At 43.4% G+C, this 21,340-nt stretch overlaps 1 protein-coding gene across 12 annotated transcripts in view; it reads left to right on the forward strand.

The window, feature by feature from the left end:
• The window catches only part of sox6 (SRY-box transcription factor 6), a 194,225-nt gene that overhangs the window by 85,313 nt on the left and 87,572 nt on the right, over positions 1-21,340 (forward strand). For all 12 annotated transcript variants that reach the window (XM_053634385.1, XM_053634387.1, XM_053634392.1 and 9 more), the window contains one exon: positions 13,290-13,379. In XM_053634385.1, coding sequence (XP_053490360.1) covers positions 13,290-13,379 — 90 coding nt within the window. The remainder of the gene's footprint in view (positions 1-13,289; positions 13,380-21,340) is intronic.

A 21,340-nucleotide genomic window follows, 5' to 3' on the forward strand; every position in this document is an offset into this window, starting at 1 on the left:
TTTCCTCGATCCTTCCTTCCATCCTTCCTTCCATCCTTTCTTTCTTTCATTCTTTATTTCTATCTTTCTCGTCGTTAAAATGGCACGGTGATAATATTTTCAAGCAAATCCACGAAAAGAAATGGGTTCCGATGTCTTGGATCACATCTAGATATGACCAGATACCGCGTTTGGAAGATCATCGGCAGGATGCTTGTTTTTTCGTGCTCTTTTTTTTTTCTTTTTCTTTTTCTTCTCTCTCTCTGTTAATTTTTTCCCATTTAGTGGAAAGGTTGAGCTCATTATGGACGAACCTTAACGAGCCATGCCATGAACAGAACGTAGCGAGCTGCATCTGCCAAGAAAAACCAGACTGACGAGAGCACGAGAGAAAGAGAGAGAGAGAGAAAGAGAAAGAGAGAGAGAGAGAGAGAGAGTGAAAGAAAGTTCATTTTGTTATCCAAGCATTAAATAGTCTTAGTCTTTTTTTTTTTTCTTCAAAAGTGACCTTGTGGAGCGGGGAGAACTGCCGAGCTGTACACATGGTGTCCATCGGGGCGCAATCACGCACAGTCCCGCCACCTCGGGCTCGGACATATGTTGAGTTTTATTTCATTCTTCTGACATTAATCCTATTCGCCAGCTGTTCTGCCAGCTGCCACTCTCCAGCTTAAAGTGGAGATTGCAGTTCTGGGGGCTCGTAGTATGGCCTTATCTTGGCTCCTTATCTCCGTTCGCTAAGTTTTGATTAGATTTTTTTTTTAATCGCTCCTCCCTCATACACCCCCCTCCTACACCCCCTCCCTCCCTCCCTCCCTCCCTCCCTCCCTCCCTCCCTCGCTTCTTCTCAAAATTCCTCAAGTTGTACTTCTTCCTTGCAATCTTTCTTGCTCTTTTAACTAACTTTGTTTTATTTATTTATTTATCTTTCGCCTTTCTTCTCCCTCTGCTGAAAGGAAGGCGAGACTCTGGAGTTCGGGGAGTTTTTAATCTCCAGGCCAAATCTTCGAGTCTTCGTTCTGGACAGCTGCCTTGAGAAAACGCTGGCCTCGGTCTTGCTCGACATTTATAATTCAGCGCCGTCCTTTCATATAAACATGTAAAGGCTTTACATCGGACAGCCAGAGAGCCCCTCCTGAGGAGATCAGGAGATGGCATTGGCATCTGAGAGGAGGAAGAGGTGGAATGGGTTGGAGGGGAAGTTAGCTGGCACTCTGAGTTGGAAAAGAAAAAAAAAAACCCCCACAAAACAACAGCCAGCGTTCTCATCAGATACGCTTCTTCACCTTTATTCTCGAGTGTTTAATTGTCTTCTTCACCTGTGGCTTCGGATCTTCAGACTGCGTCCTTGATTAACTGCGAGTTTAATCCTCCGTTCAGAGTAACACCTTAAATCAGGGGTATTCGCCTAAAATGCATGAAGATCCAGCTACGTAAAACCCCTTTCTCACAACATCCCAGTGATTTTAACACTTTTAATGCTTCAGTGATCGAGATGAGTAAAGACAGTCCGAAGTGACTGTTTGTTTTGTACTGGCGCTTCATGCTATCGGGTGACGTTTATGTTCTTCCTACGCAACACTGAGCTACAATTACAGCGACGTTAGCATTCGTATGCAGATTATGTACGACATAGCCAACAAATACAAATGATTGACTTAAATGACAGGGGCAGTGGTGGGCCGGTGGTTAAAGGCTCTGGGTTACTGATCAGAAGGTCAGGAGAAGGTCAAGCCCCAGCACTGCCAAGCAACCACTGTTGGGCCCTTGAGCAAGGCCCTTAACCCTCAAGTGCTCAGATGTATAAATGAGATGAATGTAAGTCGCTCTGGATACGGGCGATGATTCCTTGGACCAATCCTATTGGGCATGTGGTCCAACGTTTCTTTACTTCGCCACTCATAACTTCCCACTGACCAACCATCTTATACTGTCATGAATGTGTATAGAGACACTGTGTAGAAAAATGAAGCTTGAAAGAAAGTAGCAGAGATCGTTGGTGTTTTTGGTGAGCGTACGTAGCTGAGACTGTGAGAACTTTCCTTTGTCGAGGAGCCGCCTTTACTCGCTGAACTATGGGGTTTTTTTACTAAGGTATTTTTCAAGTGCTTGGTTCGGTCCACTGAAACCGTTTACGGGCCACCGTGAGTACCCGAGAAGAATTCCTCCAGTCTCTTCCTTTTCCTAACGAGCTGGCTCTTTGTTCAAGGTTTCGATCCACGTGAATAATTGAAGGCTTGATTAGCGTTGCACTAAAATGGATTTGTGAAGAGGTCCTGTGTCGAGCGTGCTCCTGAGAGCGGTTAATTCATACACGCCTGACGCGCATATCTCTCATTCAGACAGGTCAGGGCTCGTAGTCATGGCCTGAGCGGTGATACTCTCCGGAAAATGGGTTTCTCAAGGGTTCCTCCGGGGTCTGTCGTCCTAACGGGGACGCGCTGGGAATCTTTTCAGATTTCCCGATCTGTGGAACCCTATCAGGAAGCTCGAAAATCCTTAACGAACCAAAGAACCCCTTAAAGAACTATTTATGTGCTTGGAAGACTTTCTCACTAGGAAATATTCACACTTCGAGCGAGAATGAAAGCCAGTGAGTCTTTTAAGGGATCTAGATTTTAATCTTTCTTTAAATTTTATCTCCAAGAGTGTAAATTTGCATGTAGGAAGCCAAGAATCATGATCTTACCAAAGAACGTGATCAGCGTATGATTCCAAGAAGAACCCAATTAGGAAGCGAAGAACCCTTAAACTAACCAGTTACGTGTTGTTCTTTGTGCTTTTGGTTTTCCTTTTCAAAAATGTGTCCAAGGAGAGCCATTTTAGGAAGCTGGGATACCTAGCAACCGAAGAACACTGTTGGACGCTATCGGGAAAGCTTCCAGGAAGAAAGCGGGTTCTTCAACCAACCCATTTAGGAAGCCAGGAATCCTTATCTTGAAAAGAAAAGAAAAAAAAGAACCCCATGGAGAACCCCTTGGAAGCCTTTCCGATAGGGAAACACTTTCACGGCCACACGAAGAATCGAAGAATAGATTCTGTCTTTTTAAAAAAAAAAAAAGAAAAAGAAGAAGAAAAAAGAAGAGCGTACCTGTGCGTGCCTTTGTTTGCTTTTGACCCAAGAGCTACAATTAGACAGCAGCTCCAGACCTGTTATTTACGGTGAAATGGTTTTGCTTTGAATTACACACCTCGTTTAGGATTTGGCGCTTTTAGGAATATTTGTGATTAAGAAGTACAAATTAAAAGTTAGTGCTGTTCTCTCTCTCTCTCTCTCTCTCTCTCTCTCTCTCTCTCTCTCTCTCTCTGTGTATCTCCATTTTGAAAAATATTTAACGGAGATCAAAAAACGACGTAGAGGTTTAGGCGTTTTTCGGAGTTTCTTTTCCTGTCCTACCCCCCCCCCCCCCCAAATCTTTAAGGATCTATTTTTACAAGCTGTTGACAAGCGGAAACGGCTGCCGGGGTTCTCAGCGACCTACAGGTGACTAACCGAGGTGTTCACTAAGTGGAATAATGAACAGTATTAGGTGTCAATTAAATCAAGCCTTCCCCAAGGTGCAGGTGCTCCACACTGTACTGACACGTCTCGAGAAGCCTGAGCCTCTTCACCCATGCATGCCAAAAGGCGCATTTGCATATTAAAGAGACGAAATTATTTAACCGAGGCGCAAAAAAAAAAGAAAGAAAGAACGCAAGAAAGAAAAAAAATCTTCTGGAAATGATAGAGGTTATTAAAACTGTTGACAGGGAGGGAGGGTAATTGGCAGAAAATGAGCGACGAGGCAGTGTTGTACACCGTGTTGTAGTGGAGTTCTTTATCCAGATGCTCTCTCTCTCTCTCTCTCTCTCTCTTTCTCTCTCTCTCTCTCTCTGTATGTTTTTGACTCTCAGTTTTAGCGGTGAGCATTGTGCGTCGTCGCCCGGGTGTGTAACCTATTACGTTTAGATTGCTCCCTTGCAATTAGTGCCCTTTTTGTCCTCCCTTCAATAACAGCGTGATTATGGAGACTTCAGGAGCGTTGCGCGATGCCGTCGCCGCTAACAGCTGTTGTCTGCAGGCTCACTGACGGGAGTGACAAAACATGTTTCCTTTTTGCCGTTTCACTTTCCTGTCTGCCTCTTGTAATTATTACACTCTCATTTTGTGATGATGATGGAGTCTTGTTTTAGTCGCTCTGTGATTAAGACATTCAGAAGATTCCCCCTCCAAACGTTTTGTGTGCGCCTGCAGTTTTCCTTCTCTCTCTCTCTCTCTCTCTCTCTCTATTTTTTTTTTTTTGTTAATCTGTGCCTCTAGTTTGTTTTTATGACAAGACGAGGAAAGAGAGAGACGGAGATCCGTAGGGCTTTTTGATTTACGTACTGTCGTATTGGTATTGTTTAAAGCGGGGGAGGAAAGGCTTAGACGGCAGAATTCGGGAATAAAGCCGGCCTGGTCGTCGAGGAGCATCCGGAACGGTGTGTTTTCCACACAAACTGGAAAACAATGCTTAGGGGTTTTTGTTTTGTTTTTCTTTCTTAATCCGGCTCTTTCAATGTAATTTCTCTGTTTTAACAAATTAAGTAATAATTCCCTAGGCCCATTAGAAACGTGGACATTTTTGAGCACGCTTAAACCCGATCTGATGACGTCATAATGTCATAATAATCGTAATGTCCGCCATCTTGATTGCCTTTTTATTTTTTAAAGTGATGAAGCGTTTTGTGACATATTTTTGGTAAGACAGGCTCAGAGTTATTTATTTATTTATTTATTTGGTGGCTTGATGAAAGCCAGGCTTGAGAGGATGAAAAGATGGGACATTATTATTTGGGCTTTTTATATATATGTATATATATATATACATATTTCTTTTTTGAAGGTGAAGAAAAGACATTAAGACACGTTTATGGAGTCACACGGGACAGTGTGTATTATCAGATTGCGTTAAACAGGTGTGTGAATTGTGTGTTTTAGTTCTCCATGAACCATATGGTGATAAACGAATCATGATGATATCGTCGTGATGTAGCATTGTGATATTCTGAGATTTTTTTTTTTTTTTTTTACATCATCTTTAAAATGATACCTTTTTTTTTAAAAATGATATTTTATCGATTTCCCCCCTTTATTATATGTCAGAATTGAGCTTTTGTAGACGTGGATATTATCTGTACTTGTTAGATCGTGCACTAGATGAACTAAGAGGAGCTTAAAGGAGGAAGAAAAAGTGCAAAAGCTGCAGGAAGTCAGTGGGACTCTGTGGGAAAACACACAATGTACAATTCATGCTCATGGAGAACAATATCCAACTATGAGAGAAGAAGTGTGGAGAGGAATAGAGTGAAGTAATCCACTCTCTCATTCTCTACTTCTCTCTCTCTCTCCATCTCTTGTTGAGCAGAGAGAGAGGGATTGATGAGGAAGGGCAGCTTCCTGTAGTGGGGATTACGACGGCTGTGTGAGGCCTGGGGGCAATGGCAGATGTGCTGGCATCACGCCACGGGGCACGAGTCATTGGGATGGACACACACAAACACACACACACACACACACACACACACACTCAAGTCCAACTCAGAAGCATCATTTGCACCGTGATGTGGATAAATAAAGAGAAAGACTGAAGATGAGATGACATTGATTTTATTCATTTTTTTATAGTACAAGGTCATGTTAGAGTAGAGCTGGTCGATATGACGAAAATATCATATCACGATAATCTGTCACGATATCCGCTAACACAGATGAACAACAAATTGTCGTTTTAACCAGGAAATAGAAATAAATTAATTACACCAGCTAATGTAACGTAACTACCCAGCTTTGGCTAATGTTCCGACGAGGTTCTGTCAAGGTTATGAACGAACGTTCTTCCAGTGACGTTAACAGAACGTTCGATTAAAGGCATCGGGTCTTTTTAAAAACGTTCTCAAAACATAAAAAAAAACAAAACCTGGGAGTTTTGAATGTTCCGAGAACATTCCGAAATAACGTCCTCTCAACGTTTGCAAATACGCAAAAAAAAATAAGCGAAAGATGTTTGCTAGCAAGAGATTAGCACCGTGTGCAGTACAGCGGGCGTCATTAGATAAAAATAATCTTCTAAATGTTTTCTTCTTTTTCTTGTTATGTAAAAATTTTGGACCCCCCTCCCCCGAGCAAAATGATCATTGTTTACGCCGTGTGTGCGAGTGTGTGCGAGTGTGTGCGAGTGTGTGCGAGTGTTAAACAAGACATTTTGGCTGTGGTTTCTTACCAGGTGCTGAGATCTCCGTTTACAGAAAACACGCGGAGATTTACGAGTGCCGTCACTCTTCCGTTTTACGTCTTTAAAGCCGTGTTTGCAATCTGGTTGCTCTGTCTTTTGCTCTGTGTGTGTGTGTGTGTGTGTGCGTGTGTGTGTGTTTTTTCCTTCTAGTGATCGGAGTATGAGAGCGTATCTGTTGCGGCAGGTTTTTAGCAGAGATTGGTTAGCAGATAGCGGTTAGATCCATCAGAGCGGCGTGGAGTTTTTGTCTCGGTGTCAAAGAGACACGCCGCATGGCGGTTTGGCCCGCGTACCTCCGCAGCTAAAACGAGGCTTGTTTATTCGGGAGGATGTTGCTAGCTGTCATGCTAGACCGACAGGGCGGTTTTGCGTATTAATAATCCACTCTGACTGGCGTTAGTGTTAGCTTTAATGTTTTTCTAGCGCTAGGCTAGATTTCATGCTAGCAGCCGGACGATCCAGTCCTGTTTTGAGGTGAGGAAAAGCTACACGGCTGCCCCAGAGACTTCTTTTTAGCACGCAAGGCTTTTATTTAGTCTGAATGCACACTCTCTGAAGTTTTGCTAGCACTAGTCTACCTTTCATGCTAGCATTAATATCTCAAATTAATATATAATTTTTTTTTTTGCATACTAAAACTTTTTTTTTTTCAGTTTTCAGAGACATTGGATAAAGTTTTTCTAGCGATAGTCTCACTTTTATGTGTGTTTTGATCTGTGCACAAAAAGAAAAAATAAAAGCTACGCAAGCTACACTGTCGCAGAGAGTCCGTTTAGTCGTGCTAGGTTAGCGATGGAACGCTAACGTGAAGCATCGAAGCTTTGCGTATTGAAGTCTCTCGCTTTTTTATTGTTAGTGCTAGTCGAACTTTCTTGCTAGGAGCATCTATAATCTCCAAGATCCATGCTAAAAAAAAGCTCAGAAGTTCATTTCAGCTCACTAGGCTAGTAATAGAGCGCTAAAATTGTTGTAGCTTGGGGTATTGGAGGGTTTCTTTCTCAGTCCGTAGACCCATTGTTTGAAGTTTTGCTAGCACGGGTTTAGCTAACGAGGCATGCTGTGCTGCATAATCCTCTTGTTTCAAGAGGGACGTATTATATCTCTGGAGTGCTGCATGGGTGCTACAATACAAAACAACAACACGGGGTTTATTTGAACCACGCTAGGCTAGCTCCAGGGTGCTGGCATGACGGTCGTTTTGGGTAAAGGAATTCTCTTTCTCTCTGTGTTTTTGGACACATGGCTGCTAGTTTTGCTTTCTGTCTCAAGAGAGGCTCCAGATCAGCGGGGTATACGCCAAGCTCCGCTCGCCAAGCGCCCGTGCACCGATCTGCCAGAGCGGAGCCGTGCCAGAGGAAGCCGACTCGGATCCGGCGAGGCTCGGACGCCTGCTGTCGGGGAAAGGGGACCTTGGGAAAACGTAAATAGGAGACCGATAAGGCCTATTGTTTTCATTCCAATGTCACCCAGGCTGAATCGTTTCCCCTCATCGCGTTATCTCCGAGGAGGAGTGGAGGACGCGGGGGCCCACATCTGGACAACAACCATTTTTTTTTTTCCTTCATTTTTTTTTACAATCGCAGTGTTGATTATTAACCAAGACATGACCAGAAGAGCAAGACGGTTTGCTTTAAAAAAAAAAATACACGTGAAGATTTTAATTAAAACGATTGCGTTTAAACTTATAGCGGAATGTCTGCGATGTGTTTCGAGATTCTGCCGCTGGTTCGTCCAGTTTTTTTTATTGTCGTGAGAATTTCAGAAAGAAAGAAAGAAAGAAAGAAAGAAACTCGAGCCTTGCCCCGTCGTTGTTTTAGTTGATGATCACACTGTTAATTGTAATGTGCGTTATCGTTCAGGGCGTGTCTTTTGGCTCTGTGCGAGCGCGAAGCCGTTTTGATTTTAGGGAGTCGAAACGCGGAAATATTCCTCCTTTTGTAACCGACAGAAATTCCACAACGCCTTTTAGCAACGGTGGTTTTGAAACAACCCAGATGACCCTCGTTCTAACCTCGTTATTATCCCCCTCGGTGAGGTTCGGAGCTGTGATGTTTCAGTGACGAGCCACTGAGCTTTCAATGCATTCCTCTGAATCGAACACACACACACACACACACACACACACAGACATACACATACACGTATGCACGCACACAAACACGGTGGAAATTCCTCACCTCTTCCAGGTAAAAAGGAGCAGAGGGCAGGTCTGGCACATTCCAGATGTTATGTGTGTGTGTGTGTGTGTGTGTGGGTGTGTGTGTGGAGGAGTGCAGGGAGCGACCGCTCTCGAGGGAGGCAGAGTGGAGCAGAATGGGAGCTGGCACCGCATTATCTCCAACAGTTGGTGCATTGCTTAATGATCAAGTGCTGGAGCAGCATCTGTGCTGTTTGTGCGTGTGTGTGTGTGCGTGTGTGTGTGTGTATGTGTGCGAGAGAGAGAGAGAGAGAGAGAAAGGAGAAAGCAAGGAATATGGGAAATTCTTCCATAAACTCTTTGACCCGATCAGGACAGTTTCCATCGTCCGTGTGCCGTAAAAGGAAGTTTCTGTTTTTGCCTCTTTTCATCTGCAAGGAAAGAATTTGTGGTTCTGTTTGTTGTGTGTGTGTGTGTTTGTGTGTGTGTGTGTGTGTGTGTGTGTGTGTGTTTTACAATCTGACGGGAGTGTCGAGTGTGTTGATGGGGGTTGAATTTGACAGAGGAAGCCCTTTCGGCCTTCTGGAGGAGAAGCAGAGTCACAACAGACCCCCTGTGAGTGTGTGATCCTCCTGCCAGGACACACACAGATTCAGCCCTGAACTGACACGAGGTCGAAGAAACAAACTGCATCCAGAAAGTCAATAAAGACCGAGCGGTGTTAGAGTGACCCGCTAACAGAGAGCGCGATACACTCTTACGCGGCTCGAGTCGGACGTCCGCGAAGGCGTGGAGAAGTTGCAGAATTCCGCTGACGTTTACCCGTACGGAGAAGGCTCCGTATCACGCCGAGGTGACACGTCCGGTTTTCACGTGATATTCCACGATGATCTGTTTGAGCTGGAATGTTCTCTGATACCACAACAGTCGCACAAAGCGTCAGACTCCGGAGTAACAGAGTCTGACGATTTTTGTTCGCCACAAGCGAGTCATTGTGTGCTCGAGCTTCGCCTGGAGCGCTCTGTCCTCCCCGTCCTCGTCTTCTTCTCCTCATGATGTCATCCGCAGATGATCGTGATTATATCAGTCTAATCCCACAGCTCTGCTCCTGAGTTCTGGACTCTGATTGGTCAGAAGGTGTTGGTTAGTTTTCGATAGCAGCAGCTCGTTCTGATACGTTATCGTTTCCATAGCAACAGCTCGTTAACAGCTCGGGACTCCGAATACAACGTACACTCGACATTGAAAAAGAAAAAAAACAACCCGCGTGTGACCGTTGATTTGTACTGAGACGTTTATGTCACGTTTAAGGAAGGAGTCTCCAGTGTCAGCGCTTTGTAACAGTCAGAGGTTTTAAGGACAGAACAGTTGCGTACGCAAACTGCAAACGTTTTTTATTTATTTATTTTTGTATTATTAACTTCAGAAGAGAGAGAAAAAAAAGACAGGCTGGTGAGTGGAACACGGGAACGACCGTTAAGCGAGAACTTGTTTCGTAGAACATTAAATGTAACTGTAAACGGATGAAAAATAAAAGTATTCGCAGGAAACTGCTTTGGTGTAAGAGGAATAAAACACTTTGGGACATGATTGTAGGAGAAATGAATAAACTGTGGGATAGATTAGATGTTCAGTTTTTATTCAATATGCAAATTGTTGATGTGTCATTGGAGTGCATGTTTAATTAGATGAAGCCTCATTTGCATATATACATGTACTGATCCTCTTATTAACTGTCTTGCTTGAGTGTGTATGTAAAATAGGACGAGGCCTGCTGTGGTGTATGGGAATTTTTGGGTGTGTGTGTGTGTGTGCGTGTGTGTGTGTGTGTGTGTGTGTGTGTGTGTGTGTGTGTGTGTGATGGGAACGGCCTGACCCAGGCTCCGAGGCTCTGCCTGGTGAGCAGCGTGTTCTTTATCAGCATCCGCGGACAGCATCTCTCTCTGCAGATTCCAGCCATTCCTCCTCCTGATTCATTGTCTGCCGGACAAATGTTAATTGTTTTCATCATTGCCGTCCTGCCCTGTCCGTGCCCCCTCCACTTCTCCTTTAATGTCTCTCTGGAGTGCCTGCGTGCCTGATCGGCCTTATCGCCAGCCCCGAGTCAAATCCAGAGCTTGCAAGAAATCCATGTCGACTCATTAAACCCAGACTCCATCCTGTGTGTGTGTGTGTGTGTGTGAAAGTATGAACGTAATATGATGTCTTGTTTTTCTGCTCTATTTTAATTTAGTAAGCATTTCCGTCCCTTTCTCTCCGGATATCCGGGTTGGAAATCCGCGACTTCTCAGTATTTCAGTCCGATCGTCAGCCTCTAATACGCCGTCTGAGACGTTCCTCGTAAAGACGAGGGGGAAAAAAAAACGCTCAGGAATGTTAGCTTGGACGTTCTTATGGATAAAGGAATGTCGCGGGAATGTTGTCGGGAACGTTGTCGGGAACGTTTTCCAAAGTTACGCAAAAACTTTCTCAGACATATCCTGAAAACTGAACAGGACTACATGTTCTCCGAACCGAACGTTCTTGGTAGCGTAACGTTGGGGAAATGTTCTGCTGAGCGTTTAGTGGTTATTATTATTATAGTCCGATATTACATTCTCGGCAGGAGCTACACGTTCTGAAAAGAACCCTCCTGAGACAAAGCTGGAGCAAAACAAATACATAGATTAAATGAATAAACATGGAAAATAAAACAATAATAATAATAATAATAATAATAATAATAATAATGAACAAAATGGAACAACCTCTTGTTTATTAAATAATATTTGTACTGTAAAGCATGCCGCCACCACCATGCTTCTTTGGAGGAGATGAAGTACTTTGATAGAAAGGTTTTTGACGATTAAAGCCACTCCTAAGAGAGAAGGGAATTATTATTATTATTTTTTTTTAAAAAAAAGAAGAAAGTGTTTCACAAGAAAATAAACCGTCGTGCACGTGTGGATTCGTACAACTAAATTTTAAAGGACAGAATTTTTTCTTTTTAAAAAAAGAAAGAAAAATCCCAATGTGTCCCGGAGGAAAATAGCAAAATCATCACAAAATTAATAAATAAATAAGTTTTTAAAAAAAACCAGTTGAACTGAACCACTGTTTCTTTCTAAGATGAGTCACATGTATCATTTTTTTTTTCTTGCCGGAAATTGTCAAACAGTGAGCTAGAAAATTACTTTACGACTCTCTGAAAACGTTCGCGACCTCTGTTACACCGCTAGCACATCTGTCTAAACCCGGCATCAGCGTTCGTTTAGCGTTAGCGTTTATTCCAACACGAGTGGTGTTTTTAGCGAGAGCTGCGAGATATCTAAAGCTGGACTCGGGCACCGTGCCTGAACTTGACCTTCCTGATTCCTGGTCGCTTTTAGACACGTCTGGGTTTGGGCGTGAGGAGCACTGTATGACATTTTCTCTCCCGAACTACTAGCGCCGGGTGCTAACTGAGAGCGCTAAGGGTTAGCATACCTCACTCCTCTGCTTACCTCTCGCTCGATTCACACCGAGGATCTGGGATTAGTCCGATGATTTATTTCTTTTTCCAGATTGTTAATAGCTCACTCAATTTTATTTCCCCAAAAAACAAACAAACAAACAAACAAACAAACAAATAGTAAGGTCATGTGTAGTCGAACATCAGTCGAAACAAAAAGGGAAGAAAATTCAGAAAATGTCATTTTGTCCAAAAAAAAAAAAAACTTTTAAAAACAGACAGAAAAGATATTATGCGCATCGATAGCATAATAAAACGTTTTCGATTGTAAAAGAATTAAAAAATGAAATAGGGAATAATAATATGATTCTAGGAAAAATAAATGTATTTATCCCCTTCAAAGCATTGTAATATTTAATTATGATGAAAGTCCAGCGCCGCGTCTCGCCGCTCCGCTGCGTTTTGACCGCGTTTACGTTCACGTTTCGAAGGAAGGACGGTTTCACCTTGGCACTGAGGATGGACGTTACCACAGTGACGCACGTATTACACGTTCATTAACGTGAATATAATGTTTCTTATAACGTTTAATCCAGTTCCTGCCCCTGCTGTGTTTATTCTACAGGAGGTTATTGTTAGGGTCTGTGTAACCGTGTTCCGTGTCCTCGCTCCGACACGCCGCCTCGTTACGGATTATCATTTAAGCCTAATGTTTATTTTCGGTAGGTTTGATTCCTTTAATCTTTTATTGCTCGGTTTTTCTTCTCATGATCCAGTCATTTTCTTTCTTTCTTTCTTTTTTTTTTTTTAAGCCTTCACCACCTAGGGCAGGGCGATATCATACTTGATCAACTCGATACCTGATGACGTTTCTATGATACACGACGGGAATCACGATATATCATTTATATCTGACAAACTAAATCAGTAAAACACTAGTTAAATAAACAAAACAAAAAACGTGTTTAGAAAGTTTTTAAAATATTTCTAACGTGTTAGAATATACATACATACATCATACATATATATATATATATATATATATATCAAGATTTCTTTTAAACAAACCTCATTTGAATATAATTTCTGTTCTCTCTCTGAGGGGAAAAAAGGTTCTCCGAGGGTTCTTTAAGGTTTCATTGGATAATTAAAGGCTCTTAGCTTCTACATCTTTTTCATTTGATAGGGAAACCCTCTATAGTAGTGTTCTACTTCCAAACAGACAAGCACAGACACCGACCCTTAAGGATTGTTCTTTTTCATGAAACTAAAATGAATTCGTTCGGTGGAATTGAATTCTAGGTCATGTGACCTGTTATGTTCCGTTATTTTATGTTATGCCACATATTTTTTTTTTTCTTCATGAATTTCGTCCCATCTTTCACCGTGTCTCTGTTTATGGATGAAATCTGTACGCATTATAGTTACTGCTAATGACTTACATTTTCCTCTGTTCACGTTTTGTTTTGTTTTGTTTTTTTTTCTCCAGAAACTTCCTGCATGGAAAAACTGCTTTCTAAAGACTGGAAAGAGAAAATGGAGAGACTGAACACGAGCGAGCTCTTGGGAGAAATACAAGGTGAGTTTGCTTTGCTTCAAAACGGAGAGTTTTTCAATTTGAAAATTTTTTTTTAAATCAAAAGTGATTAGAAATCCTGCAAATCCAGACATTCCCCCCCCCACCCCCCTCAGGGATCTAATCAGCGCTTGGTCTATACTCTCACATCTATGAGTCGAAGTCTGAGTCTGATTCTTTTGATTCGTTTACTATACAGTTTGCTTTGGTCTCAAACTGGACATCACTTTTCGCAGTGAAAAGTTGTCTGAGATGTGTGTAGAGCTGAGAACGTCCTCAAAACACGTTCGTACATCGGTCAGAAACGACAGAAAACGTTCCACGAGTGTGTGTAGAGATCAGAAAAATCACCCGAGCACACGTACAGTTGATATAAATAAGCGGTTTCATCTCTCTTGTGTATGATTTATTTTCTCCACATCTCTGGAACACATGGCATTTCTGCAGCGTTACAACCATGTTCGATTCACTTCCCGCAGTGAGTCGATTCAGAGTCGAATGACTTTCTCACTCAGCGTCCGTGCGAGAATCCGCGCTTCTCTCGGACGCGCTCGGACCCGGGTGTTCTCACCTGCCTGAAGGACCTCACACCGAGGCAGAGAACGCACCACGGTTCCGTTCAGACACTCGAAAAACTCTGGATGTGATATAAGATCCATGAGAGTGATTCAGTAGATGAATCATTTACTGGTTTCCTTACGAGCCTTTTGATGGATGGATCTTTAACTATGTTTGTTGGTTCCACAGACGGCGTGGAGTTTACTGTGGACCAAAAAAGGCTCTTTAGAGAAGCAGAAATTGTTGTAATGTTCTACCCTTCTCATCTGTCTCACTGAGGATCAGCTTCTGTTCTCTCGTCTTGTTTTTTTTTTCCTGTTCTCCCCTGGCCAAAGGTCTTAGCACAGACTGTTACAGGCGTGTGTTTATGTAGCAGCAGCAGGCACAGTACCAGCGTTCTGATAACGCTGCAGCGTTCAGCTTTCTCCGCTCTCCTCCCTCCTTAATCGCTATCTCTCCGTTTCTCTCTCCTCCTCTTTCTTCCCCTTTAGTCCCACCAACACCCTGTTTATTTTATTTATTTTTTATTTTATTTTATACACACACCCTCAGGCACTCCATATTTCCATCTTGGATTCGTCAACATTCCTGCAAGCATTTCAATTGTTTTATTAATTTTTTATCAGAGAATCGATGGTATTAACATTAGCCATTGTGCGTTTTACTCCTGCGCCAGTCGCGATGAATGATTTTCGGATTAGGTTAGATTTATTCTGTATAGTAAAAAAAGAAAGGAAGGAAGAAAGAAAGGAAGGAAAATTCCCACTAATAAGTGTATTCATCGGCAATAACCTTAATGAATCCCCAACGTGTAAATCATGTCATGGAAAATTCATTGTACCTTCTTTCCCCACCGTGTGCGCCACCGTAGATCAAAGTGCAGCGGGGAAAATGGCGGGCGGGTGCAGGGGGATGATTTAGCCCTTTTGAAAGCAGATATTTTTAAATTACAGGGCATTTTGTGTGTTTGATAAACGGCAAAGAAAGGACGGAAAGGGTGGAAGGGGGAGGTGTGAGGTCACACTTTCGAAGGTAGAGGCAGGTAGAAGGCATGGGGGGTGGGGGGTGGGGGGAATAATAATAAAAAGAAAGAAAAATGCCTCTGAAGCGTCCACTCTAAGCTCACACACACACACACACACACACACACATACACACACACGAAGGGGAGATGGGAAAAAAAAAAAAAGAAAAGAAAAAAACAGACAGAGCTACTTTTCATATCACACCGGCAGCCTAAGGTTTCTAATTAGCGTGCCATTTCATATGACTGTAGACATTTCAAAGGGCTGCTTTGTGCTCCCCCGTTACAAAATGTCTCTCTGGTGCGTTTGAAGTCGACCCGATGTAAGTGCGGGCAATTAAAAAGGGAAGCTCAGGGTTGGGGAGACACACAAGGTCTGCTTAATTAAAACACAAACAAAGGCACCAAGCTGAGAAAAGAAGAGAAAAAAAAAAACACTCACGGACGTAGACCGCACACACACACACACACACACACACACACACACACACACACACACACACGCACGGCATTTGATTAAGATCTAAAGTGCAATGATAAATCAGATACCACGTTAATTGTCGAGTTAAAAAATCAATACGGAGGCCACGCATGCCTGTAAGTTCACATGAATAGGAACGAGGGCCAGATAAAGGATGACACGAGGATGAAAAGCCACGGCTGCCTGCCTGGCCTTGCTATTTCTCCTCCCTACTCCGCGCCATTCACTTCGCCGCCGATGGAAACGCTCCGTGTTCGGCTCATTGTTTGTCCCTTTTGTCCCGCGGTTTCTGAAATAAAAGTTTCGCTATTTCTCAGGTTTAAAAAAAAAACTAAAAACGTAACGTAGAAACGTCTGAAGGCGGAAAAAAAAAACGTATTCGACTGTCTTTTCGGCAATCTTTGGGATTTTTGTGCAGAAATTGCTCTGTGAGGCTAGAAGACCAAAGAAGTAACAATTCCTCCGTAAATAAGCACTCCATAAAAGACGAAAGAAATGGGGATCTTGCATTTCTCTCATTTTTCTTTGAAAGCTACAGTTCTCAAAGTGAATGGCATGAAGGGTTCCCCCCGAACCCCCAAACTGGTCACCTGCCAGTTCCCACCCAATTTCTCCTCTCTCATACAAAGACTAACACGTGCTTCCTCCAAGACACATGAAGCCGTCTGTTTGAACTGCTGCTCCTGCTGCACCACGTGGCTGTGTAACACACTCAGAGGAACAGAGCACTATCCGCCCTGTTCTGCATACGTGAGCTCACAGACACCCACGATAGGCCAGTGTCACTGTCATTCACAGGGGAGAGTGAGTATGCCCCTCCCACTCCTTCCACTGGTCCCTCCCACTGCCATCACTACTCCTACTGCTGTCTGGCACCGTCTGTATATTCACATTATTTGGCACCCGATGAACCTGTTGAGAGTTCGCCGGAGTGATAAGCTGGATTAGCTCAAGATGTGTCTGGACTTGCTCTCTCCACTGTATCTCAACAAAATGATCCCACCAAGACATTTTCCTGGACTTCTGTCTCCAGTTCAGTCGATCTCTGTGGTACTATAAATCGATCGACAGAAAACGACCACCGACACGTTAGGTGCGCTAACATTCGTTTTTTTTAATCTTTTTAATCGTTTTTAATCTTTTCAGCCGTGTCGTTCCTGTGGCCCTCTTGAACTTAATAAGACAAAAAAAAAACAAATAAAAACGCCCCGCTTGTTACGCACGTCACCGAGAACCCGCAAAGAAGCGTAAACCCCTCGGTCCCGAAGAACTTACGGCTTTACCTCTGATTCTTATGACGCGCTGGCACTGGTGACTCCTTCTGTAAACGTTACATATAAACATCTCCTCAGAGCTGTCAGAGCTGCTGTTATAGAAAACCAATCAACACCTCCTGAGTAATCACAATCCAGAACTCTACAAGAACAGCTAAATCTAGCTAAAGATAAAAATGTTGCTAAACGCAGGGAGGATCCTCCAGACGCCAGACACAGAGCCTCTGCTCGTTCTTCTTCTAAAGCATTTCAGAGGGTCGGTGCTCGAGGCCAGATCTGGCACATGAAGCGATTGTGGATGGGTTGTTTTTTTTTTTTTTTTTTTTTTTTTTTCCATGAGCGACGTGTTTGTTTTCATCCTGAGCTTTTTAGCTGTCAGTCAGGAGGAACGGTGAGAAGCGGAGTCAAGATCTGCTGAACAAAACCACAGAGCAGGAGAGGCAGGCTGTCTGGAGCGAGGCCAAGCCACAGCGCAGCCCAGAGAGAAACCGAGCACACGGATCAGCAGCTACTAATACACACTCCATACGCCCGAGTTCGGCGTGTCAGGATGGAGAGAAGAGCCGCTGCAGCAGACGGATTAGTTTCATTGTGTTGTCATGAACCATGTTGAGCACTCTTGACGGCCCGTTACTGCTATTGAGAACGGAAATTTGACTCGTATGGTTTAAAAACGTGAACACAAACACGTTGCTGAATGAGCAGGATTCTGATTGGTGTAGAGATCGAAGAACAATACATTTGATTGGTCGAAAAGACCAACGTTTACAATCTATGGGCCTGCTGTTTATAGTACAACTTACCTTCAAATTCGGGATGCATACAAATACAAAACTTTTTCATACACTACTACTACTATTACTACTACTACTACTACTGCTACTACTACTAATCTCTAGCTTTCTACGAAGTGCTTGTTTAAAATCAGGACACAGTTTAATGTAAATCTCTAGGAGAAGCGTCCATCATTACTCAGGCATTGTTCCTGATAGAGAAATAACAGAGAGAGCGAGAGAGGGCGGGGGAGGAGGGGGAAAAAAAAATCACCTCCACCCCATCACCCACTGTAAAATATTCTTCCATTCGCCCGATTCAGAAGTGCCACGCTTTGCATTTTCTCAATAGGCAAACTGTTTGGCCTTATGTACGCAAGTGAAATATGAGCTACAGTAAATTATTATTCTTTGGGCCACATTTGCGAGATGAATGCCGGCCGAGCCGTGCTCCGTTGCTCTCCTAATGAATTGAGGGATTTAGCGTGTGGTGTTGGGGTGGCAGAAAGGCGCACCTTGTTTTCTGCCTCGCCTGATTCTCTGACACGGTGTTACTGAAAACCCTCGCAAACACAGCGGAAACACACGCACACGCATACGCACCGCTCCGGCCAAAGGAAAATCACCCCCACGGACACCGGACTGCCAGACACACGCTTAAGCCTTCTTACTGGGCAAATATTTTCATTTATTAAGCACATCCAAAAAAGGCTTCCGTGCACACTGTCTGGCCCTCGGTCTCATTTCTCAGAGGCGGTGAAACTCTATCGCTTAATAATTCACACGTTAGAAGCGCGCCTCTGTGTGAGCCGATTACCCGACAAACGCTCGCTTTTAACCCGGTGTTCTGGGTGGCGTCGTTTCAGCCTAAAAGCAGCTTGTGTTTACATGCTTATACCGCAGCGATGTCAAACTCTGTATTCTGATTGGTCCAAACCTTTCTTCACAGGTTTACAGGCACGAATACGGTCGTTTTTAATACGTCATCGTTTCCATAGTAACAAGTCGTGGACGGCGGAGGCTCGAGTAATAAGAAACAGATTTAATAACGTGTGTAGCTGTCGATAAGGCGACGTTTTCTATAAGGAGATGACTATTGGAAGGAGTCTCCAGTGTCGGCGCTTTTCAGCGTTTTTCCGACATCTTCATAATCACTTCAGTAGGGAGGAAAAAGAGAGAGGCTGCTGTAATGTATGTGAGACTTGTTTCACAGACATTCCACAACTTTAAATGTAACTATAAATGGATAAAAATGACATGTTATTCTTTAATAATAATAATAATAATAATAATAATGCTATAAGAGGGATAAGAGACTTCAGGACTTTGGAGTGGTATCAGTAACCCTGCTTCATCACGCCGCCCTGTCGCTCATTATTTTACTATAACAGCACCACACGGAGTGCGTTATTCCTTTAAGACAGAGACCCGAGGGGAAAAAACTGATCCTGTCCACACACTCAGATCCCCTGATTACAAACACCAAGGTCACAAATGTCCTCCTTCTTCAACTCCTACATCGCAGTGAAACCTTAGATGCAAGCCGTCTGGTCTTAACACAAATCCTTTGTGACTGAAGTACTTAACTATCAGCAGAGGCAATCAGATCAAATCACATGAGCTGTTCTTCTAGTCAGTGTTGAGGGGTTTATTTTATTTTATTTTATTTATCAAGGCCTTGAATTGGGGCCAGGTTTGGGACCCGCTCTGTGATAAAAGCAGGAAGATGTCAAGGCATCGCTGTCCGAGCTGAATTAGCGAATTTTTTTTTTTTTTTTTTAAAAGAAAAGTGGCACACATGCTCGCGTTCAAGGCCTCTCCATGCCGGCCAAGTCCGAGCACCAAAACACGACGCCGAGTATGGATTCGTCTCGTCAGATTTGGTTCGGGATAAGCGCTAAACCAGTGAAGGCTTCGTATGGGATTCTAGCGCTAGCTTAATTATCAACAGGAAATAAAAATGCTCCATGAAGGGCACCTCGCTTTAAGAGCTAATTAGTCAAATGTTGGAGAACTGAACACATGTGGGATCGTTCCACACGCACCTCGTGCTAACCCCTTCCATGTCCTCGGCTCACGAACGCATAATAAACAAGGACGTTCACACATTTACCCAAATCATGCTAGCTAGCACAGAACCTTATTTGCATTGGCAAGCTCAGTTAATTGCGTTTAAGTGTTTAAGTCTACGCTGTCGTCTTTGTCGCTAGTTCAACAAGACTTCCACCCTCTGTCAAGCTCCGGCAAGGCTGTTAGCTTTCATGCTGCATTTAAGCGTAGCTTTGAAATGTTTTTTTTTTTTTTTCTTGAATTGATGGCTTGCATGGGCCATATGCTGACATGCGGTAGCACGTCCATGCTCGAGCTTGTTAATGAAGTTTTATTGGCAGGATTAGCAAGGTTTTATATCATCGCGTAGGGGCTGCCAGCCAGGTAAAACAGCTGTCGCTCGTATTGTTTCAATTCAGGGGGAAAGGAAAGCACTTTTAGGGCCGTATCACTCATGAGAGTGTGTGTGTGTGTGTGTGTGTGTGTGTGTGTGTGTGTGTGTTGCGGGGGGGGGGGGGTGTATGTCCTGGAGATCCTATTATTTATTTATTTTTTTATTCTGGGCAAATCCAAATGTTATTATTGTTTAGAATCTGTTTTAATATTCTTGTAATATTTGAGATTTGGCAAGCCGTCAGCCTTCACGCTGATTCCCCTTGACTTGGCACATAAGCAGATAAAAAATGTGTTCACTTGTAGATATGGTGGAGTTTTCTGTATTAATAGATTTAATAGTTATGGAAGGAGTCTCCAGTGTCAGCGCTTTGTAACAGTTAGAGGTAAACCCGTAACGTCAAGCTTTCTGACATCTTTACCAGTTTTTTGGTAACAAAACAAGCTTGTGAATGTGAATTCATTAAGTGTGTGACAGGGCTAAAAAAAACCGAAGAAAAAATTCATTGTATTTTGCTTCGATTTACACCTTTTTCTCACGTGGAAGAACCCGATCTCCGAGCTTCCAGCCACATCAGGCGCGTCAGCTATGTGCAGCGTACGTCCGGACTCGGCCCTGGCACAATCGCTGCTTTTTACAGGCCTCCTAATTTACTTAGGATGGACTCGCAGCATATGGGGAGCATCCACAATGGCTGACTGATGGAGAGACAAAGAAATTCCAGTGCTGGGACGTTTTGGGGAGTAAAAAAAAAAAAGTCATTCACATGTAGTCATAATGGCTCAGCTGTCCTAACCAAAGACTGGGAAGAGAATAGGGAGCCTTGTGATTCTTTTTTTTTTAACGTCCCTTTTTTTCCCCTCTTCGTTCTTTCTTTTCTTGTGTGTGTGCTCGAGGCTTTTATCTTTCTCATTCACTCGGGACCGTTCAAAGTTACAAGCTGCCTTCTCTTTCCCTGCTGCAGGACTTGGAACTCAAATTAGTGCCTGCTTGATTAGAAAAGGAAAAGAGAGGGGGAGGCTCGAGTTGAGAGAATAGCTGTTGGACAGAACAAATCGCACCCCTACAAAGTGTCTTTTATCCTTTAGGTCCTCTTTTTGCTGACAGAACCCCCCCCCCACCCCCCCACCCGCCTTGTTCAGTTGTTCAGTGGGGTCTCTGTTGCTTTGGTTCTCTCTCTCTGTCATTCATCGTGTGGACGTGTCTTCTGGTCAGGGGTTTGGCGACAAGTAAGGGTGGGGATCCTTGATTTAGGTAACTGTGCCCCAGGCATTCTCACAGGACTTTAACCAATCCATACGTCCAGCTCAGGTATCTCTCTGAGCTTCTTGCTCTGTAATTCTCAGCCCTCACGTGCATCGGTATGTTTTTACTCAACCGCCCCTTTAACCTGTCACAAAGCATTACTCGC

The sequence above is a fragment of the Ictalurus furcatus genome, chromosome 10 (assembly GCF_023375685.1).
Source record: "Ictalurus furcatus strain D&B chromosome 10, Billie_1.0, whole genome shotgun sequence".
Classification (NCBI taxonomy): Eukaryota; Metazoa; Chordata; class Actinopteri; order Siluriformes; family Ictaluridae; genus Ictalurus; species Ictalurus furcatus.